At 34.6% G+C, this 16,929-nt stretch overlaps 3 protein-coding genes across 7 annotated transcripts; all 3 read right to left on the reverse strand.

Annotated features, from left to right (window-relative positions):
* Positions 1–788: 788 nt before the first annotated feature.
* On the reverse strand, positions 789–5,938 carry LOC135583254 (ubiquitin-conjugating enzyme E2-17 kDa-like). Of its 4 annotated transcripts, none has more exons than XM_065125396.1 (5): positions 5,781–5,938; positions 5,409–5,488; positions 4,583–4,710; positions 1,475–1,579; positions 789–1,108 (listed from the first exon to the last, which is right to left on the reverse strand). In XM_065125396.1, the coding sequence occupies exons 2-5, from the start codon at positions 5,476–5,478 to the stop codon at positions 965–967; spliced, it is 447 nt and encodes a 148-aa protein (XP_064981468.1). In that variant the 5' UTR covers positions 5,479–5,488; positions 5,781–5,938; the 3' UTR covers positions 789–964. The 4 variants fall into 4 exon arrangements, with proteins under 4 accessions (XP_064981468.1, XP_064981472.1, XP_064981471.1 ...); XM_065125400.1 differs by having other exon boundaries at positions 5,629–5,823; XM_065125399.1 differs by having other exon boundaries at positions 5,675–5,822.
* Positions 5,939–6,602: 664 nt separating this feature from the next.
* On the reverse strand, positions 6,603–10,060 carry LOC103997752 (uncharacterized protein At4g14342). Its single transcript, XM_009419069.3, has 4 exons — positions 9,906–10,060; positions 9,140–9,225; positions 8,929–9,052; positions 6,603–7,042 (listed from the first exon to the last, which is right to left on the reverse strand). Exons 1-4 carry the CDS (start codon positions 9,915–9,917, stop codon positions 6,995–6,997), a joined length of 270 nt encoding a protein of 89 aa, XP_009417344.1. The 5' UTR covers positions 9,918–10,060; the 3' UTR covers positions 6,603–6,994.
* A 1,129-nt stretch (positions 10,061–11,189) lies between these two features.
* On the reverse strand, positions 11,190–16,669 carry LOC135622982 (ADP-ribosylation factor GTPase-activating protein AGD12-like). Of its 2 annotated transcripts, none has more exons than XM_065125403.1 (9): positions 16,459–16,669; positions 15,796–15,883; positions 14,725–14,809; positions 14,326–14,401; positions 13,257–13,420; positions 13,043–13,172; positions 12,739–12,855; positions 12,501–12,596; positions 11,190–11,651 (listed from the first exon to the last, which is right to left on the reverse strand). In XM_065125403.1, exons 2-9 carry the CDS (start codon positions 15,833–15,835, stop codon positions 11,370–11,372), a joined length of 990 nt encoding a protein of 329 aa, XP_064981475.1. In that variant the 5' UTR covers positions 15,836–15,883; positions 16,459–16,669; the 3' UTR covers positions 11,190–11,369. The 2 variants fall into 2 exon arrangements, with proteins under 2 accessions (XP_064981475.1, XP_064981474.1); XM_065125402.1 differs by having other exon boundaries at positions 16,506–16,664.
* Between the last annotated feature and the right edge of the window lie 260 nt (positions 16,670–16,929).

Below are 16,929 nucleotides of genomic sequence, written 5' to 3' on the forward strand. Positions count from 1 at the left end.
CCGACCCGTTTTTAGATCCGACTACGTGCCCGAATCCGCTTCAAATCCAGTCCGAAATTTTTTTTTTCTTCTTACCGTAAATTTCAAATCTGGTTAATCAATAACATATATCAATTTTGACGGGAGTAGACTTCTAGAAAATATTGTAATGATGATTTTTATATATAAATTTTAAAATACTATTGCATTCACCACATTGATATCAATATAATATGTATATTTTTCAAATATTAAGATTCTACATATAATCTCATTAAAATCCAATAAAAAAATCATATTGATCGCTATCAACATCGATTATGACTAATTAATTCAATTTCAAAAATATAAAAAAAAATAAAATTATCTGTAGTTTATTAACATAGTGACAACTATTTTTTTGACATGGATAAATCTTTTTTTTGTCGCATAATGTTTCTTTTAGATTTATTCTCATAAACTCTTATTTCACAAAGGATGAACATGTCCTTAAAGATGACATAGTGGAAGATGGAGGAGGGTCAAAGAAGAAGAAACATGGCAGGATGAGGGCACACAACTAATTAGGCCCAAGGTGACAAAAAAGAATGCTCTATGGGAAAAAAAAAAAAAAAAGAATTTAAGATTTTTTTGAGAAATTTAACTTTATGATGGAATTATAAGCTATAAATAAACGTTGAAGAGATTTGATCGCAGCTATTTATTCTAAAAAAAGGGCTATATCTCCCGAAAACCACAAAAACTTGAAACTGCTGCAGATGTACATGCAATACAAACGTATAAAGTATATTTGTCGGGAACCAAATCACTGCAGAAACAACAGGAAGAAATTAAGATTCATATGTATATTAAGGTCTACAAGAGTTTTAAGGATCTCCAGTTGGGTACCAAATAGTAGTTTAGCCCATGACAATAGCACTACTACTACATATCTTATTTTCCAAGAGATCCAACCTGCGAATGCTCCACAAAAGTAGAAAGTTTTCTATCCCATGGCATACTTCTGAGTCCAAGACTTGGCAGTTGTCTCGTACTTGGCCCTGTCAGTCTTGTACATGTGAGCGATCTCAGGTACCAATGGATCATCAGGGTTGGGATCCGTCAGAAGTGAGCATATGGATAACAACACCTGCAATTTAAGTATTAAATGTCAATTACCTTGTTTTTCCATACTACCAAAAAAAAATGTAAAACTAAGCAGAACTGCATAAACACTATTTCCTTTCCTTGAACTCATTGACTACTCTCTCTTGACCTCCCAATTTATACAACCCTCGCTCGACTATGCATCCACATCATCTACACTACTGAAGACATGCGCCAATGATGATTTTGTAGGTCATGGATGTTAATATGAACTGCAGACAGCACCATGTCTAAAGATATCAAACCATAATTGACTTCTTGTCAGCTTTGGGTTGCTCCTGAGCGTTTAAGTATGATATCTTGAGGATGTTTGTTCCAGAAACCAGGGGAAATAAGAGGGCATAGTCACCTTTGATATGGTCAAAGCAGGGCTCCACTGCTCCTTGAGGATGTCGAGGCAGATGCTACCATTGCTGTTGACATTTGGATGAAAAACTTTGGTGCGAAAAGAGACCTGCAAGGTTATTGTCTTGTTAAGAAATTATGAAACTAGATCAGATCAAATACTAATGACTTCGAATAAGTTCCTCAAGAATTTTCCTTGGTAACAACCAACCCTGTTACAGATATTGTAACTGCAAGTAAGATATGACTAGGACCAGGATGATAACATACATGGTAAATGAGACTTAAGTTGATGGATATATTTCAGCATATCTCAAGTATTATGCATGCTTTTTGGTGTATCAGCATAATAATGATGTAGAGTTCACAATAAACTTGTTATGACCGCTAGATCGCAGGGAAGCAGCAAACTCTTTAAGGTGCAAAGATTAACTTCAGATGTTAATAAAACACTTAACAGGTTAATATTGCTGTTGCTTATGTATTTGTAAATGCCATCGCACAATTGTCAAAGGCAGAAGAGCAACCACCCACTACACATTTAGACATGTGATGGCAATGTATATGTTCCATGTTCTAGTGCAGAACAGCATATATAATCAGACATGCCATGGTGCTTAAGTAGCATGGTGTGGTGTATCCAAGTACAGCACTACAACCGTGGCAGCCAGAATTCTAAAGAAATATCTACAACAACAAAGTCGTAAGTCCCAACTATTTGAGGTCGCTTATATGGATCTTTTACCGCTATTGAAATCTGTAAAAAGTCATATATTTAGTTAAGTTCTAAGTACTTAATTCTTAATTTATAATTTCTAATAAGATCTTTCTCTATCTCTTCTCATGGCATTGACATGAATCATTTCACCCCTCCTGACTATTACATCTGGAGGTCTCCTAAGCACATGCTCATACCATCTTAAATGATTTTCTTTAATCTTATCTTCTATCGACGCGGTACCTAGTTGAAGTATTTATTTTCCTATCTTTCCTAGTAACTCCACACATCTATCTCAACATTCTCATCTCAACGACACAAACTTCTTATATATGTTATATTTTTTAACTATCCAACACTCAGATCCACAAAACATTATTGATCTCACAACTATCTCATAAAAATTTTCTTTTAATCTCAAAGGTATCTGATGATCACATAAAACTTCTAACACCCCTTACTATCTTAATCATCCTATTTTTACTTTGAATAATATCTTCATCGCTTTTTCCATCTTGTTGAATAATTGATCTAGGATACCTAAAGTTTTTTAACTTCTAGTCCATCTAACTTATCTATATTATCCTATCTATTCCTAGAATTACTAAAACTGCATCTCATATATTTAGTTTTAGTCTCACTTAATATAAATTCTTTAGTTTCTAATGATTGTATCCATAGTTCAAGTTTATAATTAATTCCACTTAGATTTTCATCAATTAAAATAATATCATTAGCAAATAACAATCTAATGAAATTTCTACAATAACTAAAAATTGCTAGATTGCTTTTTTATTAATCCTTTCATAGTTTAATTTAGATATCGATTCCAACATTGCCAAAACCTTATAAATAGAATGAAATGAATGACAATGTTTCATCCAAACAACATGTTGTTCATCTCATCGAAGGAAATACAAAGACATCTAAATCTGTGTTACATTAGTTTCATTTTTGGAAAACAAGCTCACCTACAGGAGAATGTTTGTGTCATTTTGTAATAAAACATACAAACTCTACAACCAAAAACGACAGACAATATGGTTTGCAAAGCAACTTTTTTACACAATGGAAAATTTATGAAGTTTGTACGTCAAGGACATTGTTCAGATTTGGTCATCATAATCGTCTAGTTCTTGTTTTACACGAAAGCAAATTTTCCTGATTAAAATACAATATGTTAAATGCAAAGCTTAACACACATCATATGGACAAGTTACAATTTAAAAATAAAAAAGTACAACTCTCATTTTTATTATTACAGTTATAGCTCTTACCAAGCATCCTATATAAAGTTTACCACACCCAAATTAAAATTAGCACTCATCCTTCAAATTCTGGGACTACAATTCTAAAATATTACAAATAAAAGATATGGTTAATATTATTAGAAATGACCTAAACTGTCATGTTCTTAAAGCAAAATTAGATAAACATACAAATCCACCACCTCAATTACAGATACCTACACCCTATTTGTTTTTTTCTAACACCACCACCATAGCCTTATTACAATTGTAATCACTTCCTCTTCATCGCTTCTACTACCCTATCAACACATAATGATTGGTTCCTCTTCCTCCTCTTCCTCCAAAAGTACTATGTCTTCTTCCAACATCAACAACCTCATATGTAACCACCACACCTCGGGGTGGTTGGTAAATGAACAAAAAAGTACAACCTCAATAAACCCCAACTAGAGTTGGGTTAGGGTTGATTTAGAAGCCAACCTAACCAAAACCAAAATGATAGCACAAGGAATGGGGACATCCTAACTTTAGGTTGTGTTGGGTTGGGTTGCGTTAGGTTGGGTTTGGGTTGAAGAAAATATACTGATGGCTTGGATCGTGGTTGACATTGTCAGGTGCAGCTCTATCTATGGTTAGTGTCACCCAACCAGACAACTCAGTATGAAACTGAAAATGTCCTTGTAAATTCTTCATGTTTCCCAGATGGTATGTCATAATCTGCAAAAAGGTGGAATGAACCAAAAGACCTAAATGATAGCAATCCCAAGGCAAATAGAAAACTAGCACTCAGTATATTCCAAAATAACTTACGACTCCCATAAAGTGATCATTCTAGGTAAATTTGCCTACTCAAGAAGCATGTTATCGTATTTAACACCTTAAATGTCTGAGCATACGAGACATAGCAACATATTCAGGAAACACTTTTTATTACTTACAAATTAATGGTTCAAGCTAATACTAAAAGATAAGTTTGTAATACACTTATCTAATCTCTGAAAGGGCAAGAAGAGCAATGAAAGCTTACATAATAAATTTTCTGATACCAATACAATCACAGGAAGTAATTGATCCAATTGTATAAATATAGAGCACAAATAGGACACCATGTCCATGGACAACGAGTCAAAGAAAGAGCAGCTACCTTTGGTGGCTTGAATGGGTAGTCTGGTGGAAAGTGAATATTCACTAAAAATACACCACCAGCATAGGGGCTGTCAGCAGGTCCCATAATGGTCGCTTGCCAGTGGAACATGTCCTCGCCGACAGGGCCTATCAATGTTAATTAACAACAAGAAAGGTATCGATAATACATTTTTCTGTGGAGACAGTTCTAAGGAATGCTCAACATTTTCTAGTATCTTTAGCATCAACAACACCAATGAGGGAAAAAAGTCAGCATATGCAGGCAACAAACAACTATTACACCAAAAAATCGAGATGGCATATCGATCCATCTGAAAGCGCTGATGCAATCAGGGGAGCAGCAACATGTCATATGCCAAATTAAGGCAACAGATAGAATTAATACATTTGGTTGAGAATGATGGAAGGAGGCTTCAAGAATAACAAGAAAAAATACATCAAATACGTATAACATATGAACTACAGCCACAGATATGAGATGAATTCCAAAATTTGAAAACCTTATTTCTTAATATGGATATGGATCAGACATATGGAAACATGGTACAGACTTTATGAGGCACTAACCCATCATTAGCATTGATATATCAAATAATTGAAATCTTTCATTAAAATAATTAATATAATCTGATATCTTGGGTAAGATATAACTCAACCAAACACAGAATATGGGTTGTATTATTGGCAAACACAATTGACATGCGACCGACAGATAATACTCCTCATAGCAACAAACGATCAAACAAAAATAATGAGGCAAAGCAAGAAGAAGGTAATGCCTACACGTTCACAAAGCCGAAGGGGACACATTATATAGAGCTAACCTGCACTGCAAGACACAGGAGGGTCCCTCTCCAAGTCCTTCAACTCCTTTTGGATCCTCTTGGAAGCCATAGATCAAAGTCTGACCCGAAATCGATCATACACATAAAAATACATGATCAGACTACCGAAACGGTGAAGCAGAACACTCGGCATTTACCACAAAGGATCAAACTCTTCAGAGCGAAACAAAGGGAAATAAGCGATCTAAGACAAATCGACCATGTGAAAACAAAACCACCGTCAAAAATCAAGATCGATCATCAACCCTTAGGACCCAGGGAGCGGTGGCCACCAACAGGCAAGAAACGCATCAGAAATGGGAGCAGATCAACCGGTCCGGCGTCGATGACATTATAGTCTAGATTCGTAACCTGGGAAGCGGCCAAGAAGACGTGTTAGCGCGATCACCACGCACGCTAGGGTTTCTTGCCTATCGCCACCGGCGAAGCGAATGGTCGTCAGACTTGCTTTCCTTTTCCTCGAAGAGAACGAGAGAGAGATAGAGATAGAGAGAGACCTTTCGAGCGCCTCGTTATTTATAACGCCCCGAGAGGGGCGGACACACAATAGTGAATGGTGAAGCAGACACGTCCACCGCTGGTTGGAGATGATGATGCCATCTCGACCGTCCATTTGGAGGACGTGCTTTCGCCACCAAGCATTCCTACCCGCTCGATCACCTGACGCGTAATGGCTGAGGATCCCGTGGAACCCACCTGTGAAGAGCACTAATTGCCTAAATCCTTCTTAGAAATTTTATATCTATCCCTGCTTTTTAAATGACCAAAATACAAAAAGAGTAGCTGAAAGTGAAGTTTGTATTTTTGCCATATCCAACAATAGTCATTTGTTTAGAAATGTGTTGTTTGTTTTACAATCTTTTCCCCAAGAATCTCTCTTTTCAAAGTCTCTAATTCCTTTTTTATGCTGATAATTTAAAATAATGAACTAAAATTTCCAAAATATTCTATATACTGTTTGGAATATATATTTTCCCACATATGGAATACTTTTGGTTTCCTTATGAGAAAATGAATATACAAGCTAAACAAATTAAAAAAACATACATTGAAAGATAACTAAAAAGAGAGAATACCAAAAGAGAAACATGGACTAATTGAGATTCTAAACAGCAGCAGACTTCCCCAGCTAATAAACCATTCTTATCTTCACAATTCTATCAATCTGCAACATAAAACCAACAAAAATATAAGTGTGGATTTTAACACTTTAATAACAGTACAGAAAGTAGGCCAAGGTGGTACAGTTTCATCTTTGCAAGATATCCAGAAAGCTCTGTTTTACTAGCCTCTCACAACATAGGAATTACAGGATAACAAGTCTCACCACTGAACAGTATGCATGGCCACAGCATTTAGAAAAGTACAAATCAAGATTCAGGTAAAAAGGAGCAGCTCCTTCTTGACTGAACTAAAGTTCAAATCCCCAACTCAAAAGTTCAAAGGAGAGTGATAAGCAACATAATCGAGATAGAAATACAGTTACATCCCAGTTTTCTCCAATCCTGGAAAAGAAAAGCATCGATTGACAGCAGAATTCATCTGCTGCACTGCTCCAATCCTCTTCAATCTTCTTCTCTCTCTGGAGGAAGACCGCAGGGCAGCAACATTTTCTGCAAGAAAAGCCATTATATCACCACCCACCAATCACACTGTCACAAGAAAATTTTTGAAAACCACCAAACAAAATGCACAGTTTGTACTAATGACAAAGATGGATCTTATCATCCTCAAATATTTCATAGTATGTTTCTTATGGCAAAATAGACGTTATCTAATGCCAAAAGTACTGATCTATTGTTCATACTTAAACCGAATTGTTGTTTTTTTTTAGTCAAGGCAAACGTTTGTTTTTTTATTGAAAGGATGATAAGATGAAAGCCCAAACAAGTGAGAAGTTTAAACTTCTTTGTAATAAAAAACAATTTAGTCAGTGTTAGTAAGATATAGATGACAAAATAGCAACAAAATATTTCATAGTATGTTTCTTATAGCAAAAGAGACGTTATCTAATGCCAAAAGTATTGTTCTATTGTTCATACTTAAACTGGATTTTTTTTTTCAATCAAGGTGAACGTTTGTTTTTTTATTGAAAGGATGATAAGATGAAGGCCCAAAATGTGAGAAGTATTAACTTCTTTGTAATAAAAAACAACTTAGTCGATGTTAGTAAGATATAGTTGACAAAATATCAGAAGACATAAAAGGATTTTTAGTAGGCTTGAGAAGAGAGAACACCAATTATGTAAAAAAGAAGATTAAACTGATACAAATGAATTAATATTTTACTCATTTACCTTCAATATCTTAAATCCAATTTCACAAACAAAACAAACTAACCCTATTAAGATTATAGCAGGCATGAGAAAAGAACAATTATGTCAAAGAACAGATTTAACCAATGACGATCGAATTAATGATTCATCAACAAAATTTTGAGTACAATCTCTCTCAAACAAACCAAGCAAACCCCATAAAGTCTTAGCAGGCACGAGCAGAGAACACAATTATGTTCAAAAGTACTTGTAACAGATTACAATCGAATTAATAATCCATCTACAAAATTTTGAATCTGATCTATCTATTACATAACAAACAAATCCTAAGTGAGAACATGTTCCGGGTTAGTTATCAATTGTGTTTTCCAGTTCCATCCATCATATCACAACATTCAAAATACTGCGATGGTCCTAACATAGTGACAAATTGTATATGGTTTGAAAATTTGGATTCACTAATCTTGTGAAATATGAAAACCATTGATTGAACCTGTTTGTTAATACTTTATTGCATTTGCAAAAGCTTATTTTGTTCAATTTAATTAGAAATTATACTTAAAAGCAGGTATGGGATCAACGCATGTGATTGGGAACACCATAGCATGCCAAGCATAAAGCATCTCTATAGAACATGCAACTCCATAAGTTGTTTCTTTCCAATGATATCCAAACTGGTGAGCTAGCCAGGAGTTTCAGACTAAAGTCTGCTGGTTATGATGAAAAGTCAATTACAGGTACCATAACCTGTAATAAGGCTAATCAGTGTTCATTAACTTTGATTATAAAGCAGCAATTGAAATTCCATTTGCTAGAAAATGTTGAAAGCATCAAACCAATAAGCTGACATTAAGTAGTGGAAAATAATGACCAATTTGTTAAACTTATTTGTTATGTAAAAGTAAAAGAAGGAAAACAACATCAAAATTTCAAAAAAAAAATTACAAGTATAGCATGAATGCTACTTAGTAAATAATTACATGCAAGCTTTCCTGGAAGATGTCACAGATCAATATTTGGTGAACCAAAGCAACAGAAAATTTCTCATAGTTATTATTAATACACAATAAATAAAACTAATCCAGAGAATCACAACTCACCCATTTCTGCCAAACTACCACATTCTTTTTAAGGTGTGAGAATTCAGTGCATAGCAGCTTCGTATTATGAATTACTGACAAAAAATGTAACCCATAGTAAAAATAATGGAATTGATGCCTTACTTGCATAAAATTGTAGCGTTCCCTTCCAATTGACTCATTTTCAGAAATGGCAAAATATGCCAGGACAGGGTAGTGACCAATATATGATGCATAACTATCACGTTGGATGTTCACTGCCCATTCACTGTAAGATATACAAAGATTTTATTGAGTCAGATTCAAACATAATAAAGAAGAAGAAATAAGTTTGACAAAAGATTTGGACACTCACAATCTACTCAAGTCAGCATGGCCTGTTCCAACATATTTAGCTTGAAGATGCTCAAGCTGAGAATTGATATTGAATCTGTCGCTAGCCTGAATACAGCAGAAATTTTGTGGATATTAAGTCACAAAGAAAAATAAGCCAGAAAGAGCAAGTGATTACTGCACCAAATCCTGATTTTATACATACATACATACATACATAAATATAAATATATATATATATATAACCTAAATTTAAAAGTTTAAGAACAAACATTGCTGTAATTCTCCTAACATGATAAATTAAAATCGGAAATAACACTATGGCACTGGACAATGGAAGTTAGTAAATCAAAAGTTTCAATACGCCAGGCAGGAAGCAATCCATCTAATCTATCAATCTTCTAAGATGCATTTAACTCAGAAATGAAATCACTTTTATGGTCAGTTTTAATCCGAATAAAGAAAAGTGTAAAATCATCTCCACTCAGAATACTTTCGAGCATCAAAATTTAGACACCTCAAAAACTAACAATCAAGCATTTTATAACCGTATATCAACATTCTAGCAACTATGAGTGATCATAAAGCACTCGTAAAGGCATAAAAGTACCACCTAAGTCATTCAACATCCAAATTGTCAGACTTGCCTGACCAATTATCCGGTGAATTTTACCAAAAGCAACAATAAAAATAATTCAAACCAAGCCTAAAGAGCAACGAGATCGAGAAAAGTACTATCAATTCCATCCGTAAGAACTAAGGCGGCGAGTAGAGATCGCAATGGATACCTTCAAATCCATCTTCTGTTCTCTTCGTGGCGGGTGCCGGAAGCGGAGTTCGGCCTGCGACGCAAAAAGGTTCGAGGTTAGGGTTCTCTCTCCGTGCTTTTGAAGGCGACGGACTTCATCAAGCACCACTCAGATCGTGGGGAGCAGAAAATGAAAATTCAAGATCACGAATCTTGAAGCAATATCAACGTCCATGATTAGATGACACGATTGAGGTGGCACCTCCGTGGAATTATAGATCTAAGGAAATCAGATTCATTTCAAACAAGTTATTTTGTATTTGAGGTGTACTATTTAGAATCCTGTTGGTAACTATCTTACTATTGATAATTCTTTAAAAAAATAAAATAATTTATAGTCTCACTAATATAATTTTCTTTTTCTAACAACGTATGTGATTATCACCATACATCTTGAAAATTCATCGATGCTCCATTTGATCGCATTCCCTATCATACATTCTAGTATTATCGATGCTCTCTTAGTTTATCTTTCATGTCGTATCACGCTTCATCGATGCTCACCCCCACTAACAATTATAGTTTTGTGCTTTGTCGACGCTCGCTCGTCTCTCATGTTTTATGTCGCTCAATGCTTCAATGGTGATATTCTCTTATCCCATGCTTCACTTATGTTCCATTCTTCTCTTATGCTCCATCCTTAAGGAAGAAAGAGGCAGAGGAAGAGATAATTTAGAAATATTAAAATATTTCAAGATAGGATTGTAAATAGAAATCAGAGGTTATAAAATAGTAATATCCTTTGGATATTTGGTTTATGTATTTCAAAATAATAAAATATGAGAATTGATTGTGATAAACAATATAATCAATTGATTTAAAAAAAATTATTGCTAATATTAATATTGATTTCGAAATTCATAACTCAAATACAATAAAAATTAGTCATTTCCAAATTGATTTCAATTTTATTGTATTTCCAATATTTTTGCCCATTTTGATTGTGACAATGATCCAAACGTCTGAATCAGAAGGGCAAAATAAGAAGTAAATTCTAAATTCTATAATCCAAACAGAAATGACTAAATAAAATTAATAAATAATTTTGAAATGATTACTAATCCCGAAAACTTGAGCATTTAGGAAAAAGAAAACTAAACAACAGGTGAAATAAAGGACAAATATATACTTGAAATAACATGATAAAAAATTTGATAGGACGATGAGTGATCTAAAATAAATAAATTGTTAAGAAAACAAAAGATCTAATATATATATATATATATATATATATATATATATATATTAGGTTCAACAAAAAATATTATCAGCCAAAACAAAAGATGGTTTGAAACAATCTTTGTTCAGATACATTTAGATTAACTGGGCCACCCACAAAATTTGTATCACAAACTGCCATCTTGAACAAAAGAGGCCCTCAAATCCAAAACCAACTTATGCAAGTATATCAACAACAAAACCAATTACAAAAATACAACCGACTTTATTCATCCAGAGGCATCCATTCCAATTCTAATTCAATCTCTCCAGACTCCACATTCTGTAGCTTCAGGAGTACCTCCTGCTTTATCTTTCCATCTACAATGTTGACGATGCTGTCTTTGACGAGAGCGTTGTCACTTGTTTTCAGCCACTTCCCGATCTGCATGTTTGCAAGGAGCTCAGAATCCCCGAAAGCCATCGTGGCGGTGATCATAGGCTGTAGGTCGATCTCTGCCTCACCCATTATGTCATCAGCAGATAAAACGTCGTGGTCGTATACTTGCTATTAAGAGGAGAAAAACTGATGTTACAGCATCTTCATAAGCAATTGTCCATGGAAAACTACCATTATAGTTGTCTTAAAACTCATGTGACAGTAAATTCCATAGCAGATCGATAAACTAAGGCATGAACTCAGCTAATATAAGAAGTGAAAAGAATGAGAAAAGAATGAGAAGAGAACTTCCTAGCAAGCCAAGAAAACATTACAAATAAAAAACTTCAGATAAAGGAGTGAAGGAAATAAACCCGGAAGCTAAGTCACCACAGATAGCTACACTTCCAAGGGTAGACATCAATTCAAAATCTCAGGAGAAAGAAACATTGAATTGGCTATGATGTTACTCTTCCAGATATTTTGTTCCATGCAATTTCATGCTGCACAAAGCATATCAAGAATTTGAAACAAAAAACGACAGCAACTCAAGCAGTGAACATTTTATAATCAAATATGGTATTACATTGATAGGCTCAATGGAAGGAATCGCATGAAACAAAATATAAACACTACAAACTAGAGAGAGAGAGAGAGAGAGAGAGAGAGAGAGAAAGAGAGGAGAGGGGATGTCATATATGGTGGTGTAAGAGAAACTCATGATTATGAATATGTAGACAAATAGGCCATATCTTTTTTTTGTGTGACTACCATTTCACAGGAACAAAAATAACTCATGACAAGATTTTGAAAGCAAATAGTGAATATCTAACTTTGCTTGAACAAGTATCATTGCACACAAAAAAAAGAAAGAAAATAAATAATCATGACTTAAAAATAAACAACTGAATCTTCGTAATGTCAACATATAACCATGTATGTACAGAACACACAAAATAATAGTTTATATGAACTAACCAACTTCAGAGCCCCATAGCGTTGTGGTATTGAAAACTTGAGCTCTTCATTCCATACTGGGTTCAAGTTGCTTTTCTTTACTGTTGTCTGGGCTTTCTGAAACAATGAGAAATCCATACACAGTTGAAGATAGAACATAAAGTAACTCAACCTCAAAAACACTTTTCGCTTTAACTAAACATAACCAATTTAACCACTTTGAATAAGCAAGGATTCATGCTTATTAACAACAGTTCACCTGCTGCCCAAGTATCAAGACAACATATGGATCACTAGTTAGCATATCTCTAACAGCCAAATTCGAACCTCGGACTACTTTGATCTTCAAATTTCCAAGGAATTGTCCCATCTCTTCCTGTCATTGTCCCAAAAACCTCTTCATTAAGAGTACCGACAAAGATAAAGCTAGCTGACAAAAGTACCTAGTATTGATGCAAGAACAGTCACAATAAATGCATATCTATAAGATGCAGAAAACAGAAAACAGAGGTGTCAAGAACTCATGTAAGTATCCAAATGGAAATAGGCATGTGATTGCTTACATTTTTCTTTGAACTGTTGGAAGTGATGCTGCAACCCAAATCTTTTCCAGATTCGAGAGTTTGAAAAGACATCTTAGATGACACAATACGCAAGCTTGGTGTCAAGAAGTCTTGCGACACATACTTGGACCTATTGAACCAAAGAAAGAAGTGTTTTTGCATGAGAAATCATCCAAGCATCATACAGCATAAATCTCTCTACAAAATAATGTACCTGATAAACTTGGTTCGCTCCTCATTACTTGAGTTTGGTTTAGGTTTTGGATAGTCTTTAGGAAGAAAAGCCTCATAAATTGAGTTAGCATAAGAGTTTCCACCAACCTGAATCATGGAATCCATATCGGTTTCAGACCATTCATCCAGTGTCAGAGACAGCACCTGGATGCCAAGAATAGCAAAGGAAAAAAGATCAAAATCCTGAGCACCCAAGTTATCATATTCAGTGTTTAATATGATGTTGATGTTAGTGCAAAAGGTTAGCACCTCCACCTCCTTATAGGTAAGCAAATGAATGGCTGGATCCATGACAGACAAAGCACCCTCAAGTTAATTTTTCACTTGGGAACTGGAGAAAATCGTACGGTCGTACCTATGTGCTTAACAATTATATCCTAACTCAAAAAACAAACTTAGGATTTAGCAGGTACCACCAATTTAGCTATAACTTATGTTGTTTAAGATTTGCAGGTCCCAGAAGACCAACCCTGCTTGAAGGCAAGCAGACATGCAGAACCAAAAACATGAGCCAAGCTTCTACCAGGGTCCAAATTGCAATTAGTTGAAAAAGGATCTGATGCTGAAAGACATATCTAAATTTCATATCCCAGATGATGTAAGTAGGAAGTTGTACAGTGCACATCTGCAGAAATCTTATTGTTCCCATTTTGAGATGATATCAGTCATAAGCATATTTACATTAAATCTCGGAGACAAGTTCTTCATATGGTGATTAACTCGGTATCCAAATTTTCTTCATGCACACATATGAAATTGCAGCAGGATCTGTTAGGCATCATGCTTTTAAGTAATCATATTCAGAACCAGTACATCCGAGAAGGGTGAGGCTTGTGCTAGAATTGAAACTTTGTAATCACGACAGAAAATAGAGTGAAAAAAACAAGTGCCCGTAATCTATGAAAAGCCCACACTTTCTAAATGTTAAAGGGCATGGTTAAATAACTGAACGCTTATAACACAAATAAATAGATGGATTCATAAGGACAATGAAGATTAATTTAATGCAACATCCAAACAAGGAAGACATCAGACGCCTGAAGCTATACCTTTGAAATTTCTGCACCAAGGCTTCTATGGACCTCACTACATTTTAAGCATATAAAAACTCCAATATTAGCAGACCTGTAGCAACAAGCACCAATTGTTCTAAAAACCATGCATTTTAAATTGTCAGACATCAAAACATCAACTACATGCATTTGCAATAGAAGTGTCATACTTAAGCTCAACCAGTGTTATCTAGATGAATAAAACGACTCTGACAAAATTGTCACCAAAACATATTAAAAGCTTAAGCTATAACTTAACATTAGAAACATGGTCTTTCTTCTTTTCTTAAGGGGGGGTAAACTTTGCATAACGACTTACAATATTAACAGTAAAAAAATCTATATCATAAAATGTTTCATGATAACTGTAGCAAATTGACAATTTACTGTACTCACGCCCATTTTGGATCTGGAGCACAACAATCTGCACAAATGCGATTGTCACTTCTAATCATAAGATCCCTCAGTTTCTTCCATTTGCCTGTTATTCAAATAAGAACTAATTATGACTTAAGACAAGAAAATATCTCCTGAAGTTTCAAATATGTTATTGGTAGTTAACAATGAACAAATAGTATGATGTGCAAAGAAGCGTATGCTAGATGAAAACACATGTAGAACTGAATTATTGATGTTTGAAGTTCTGCAACAGAATATTTCATTTACTTGGTTAATATATATTGAAACATTATTCATGCATGTACACAAAAATGATGATGTTTAACTAATGTGTACAGTACTAACTCTCCAGAGCCTAGTCAATGATTTTTATTAAAGAAAGATCAATCCATGAAATGATTCCAAACATACCGTGACCACAATCATAACCATGAGCAGCAGTCCTTGGCCCAAGAGGACTACGGCTGTTGAATATTTTCATATACAATCACGACTTTATTAAATAGAAGCTCTTACAAATTTCATTTATTTCACCCAGTCATCCATCTCAGGCCCCCAGTGACTTTCTCTTAACCAAAGAAATTAAGCTGATGGTTATGCAGCTATGCTTCACTAATGACAAAAGGCAATTGGAGCCTTGATCACAAGGACAATGAATTGCAAAGCAGTGAAAAACACTTTTTCCTGGAAAAGTAACTATTTTTTTGCTTAAAGTGATCCATAATGGAAAAGCACTGAGAAGCTGGCTAACTCATGCACAAAGAAATAACCCAACAGAGTGCTTCCACATACACCTCATAAAACAAACCTGATTAGCAGTCATACATTCAGTCAAATAATATTACAAGCAATTATTTCCCATCTTAATGTTTCTTCTTAGACTAAGCATCCCTTGAAAAGAATGCCAAATTCCAATGCATCTGGTATCAAAATGATGAAGCCTACCTATTCAAATTTAAATTTGTTAGTCTATGGGTTATCCAAATTTACTTTATGTCCGTAAAACAAGATACTAATGAATCGTATCAAGTATGAGCATTTGAAATGAACAGATATTTAAATGTGTACCTGAAACAGGCTTGTCAGGCCTAGAGTAGCGATTACTCATTTCTCCACCTCAAAAACACCTAAACTTTTGATGTTCAACAAAGGCAACCTTTATTGACAAACGAAAAAGAAAAATCAACAAACCTTCAACAACTAGAAGTCAAACATAGCATCGCATAACAATTTAAAGTCGACCAGAGAATTAAACAAGAAAAACACCTTTTTTTCATACAAAATAAACAACTACGTCACATGACGGGATCAATGGGTGATGAGAGATATATCCATTTCTGGACAGATAAATGGACTAAGAAGAGGATACTAGCAGTGGATTTTCAAGATCTTTATCATGACCTCACACAACTATTCAGATAGAACAAAATCGTGATATATTCATACAATTTCTTTGTATATATCAGAAAGGGCGACCGCATAAAAGCTAACAAACAAATTCTCCAAGAAATAAAACGTCGATTACAAACTCGGCATCCGTAGTAACATGCTTGCCACAGCAAAGAAGCAACCCAGATCAGAAACATGATCCACGAGAACTTTCTTTTCCGGTCCACCCACAGAGAAAAAGGTCAAAACCAGGAGATGTAGTCTCTTCCTCAACCTAAACGACTAAACAATCATCTACGAAGCTTGAAGAAACAAACTTTAACAAGCAAGAAAAAATCCGACCAGTTTAAAGCTCGGAATACGGATCGGATCATCAAGAAATCAACTACCAGTCAGGCACATCAAAGTGTTCGCGAGAAATCCTCAAAGATATGGCGAGTAGAATAACTTGAGCTTCATATTGCACTTAGCTACGGGGGAAACAAGTAGCTATTTGCGAGAGAGAAACATCCCTGAATCGAGATCGAGGAGAAGAGACGGATGGCCGACCCTTTTTAACTTCAGTGCATAGAAATTATTAGAAGGGGTCATTTTACCATATTACTCCTCTAATATTGTCTTATTAACTTATGCAAGACTTTGTGAATTACCTTTCAAAATTGCATGTATTTTATTACTAATTTTAATATAACATATAAATAAATATCCATCAAAATATTATTTTTTAATAAATTAAAAGTATAATAATAATTACATCTAATTGTGATGAAAAATAATAATAACTAAAATATTCCTAATATTTTTAACATCATA

The sequence above is a fragment of the Musa acuminata genome, chromosome BXJ2-9, assembly GCF_036884655.1.
Source record: "Musa acuminata AAA Group cultivar baxijiao chromosome BXJ2-9, Cavendish_Baxijiao_AAA, whole genome shotgun sequence".
Taxonomy (NCBI): domain Eukaryota; kingdom Viridiplantae; phylum Streptophyta; class Magnoliopsida; order Zingiberales; family Musaceae; genus Musa; species Musa acuminata.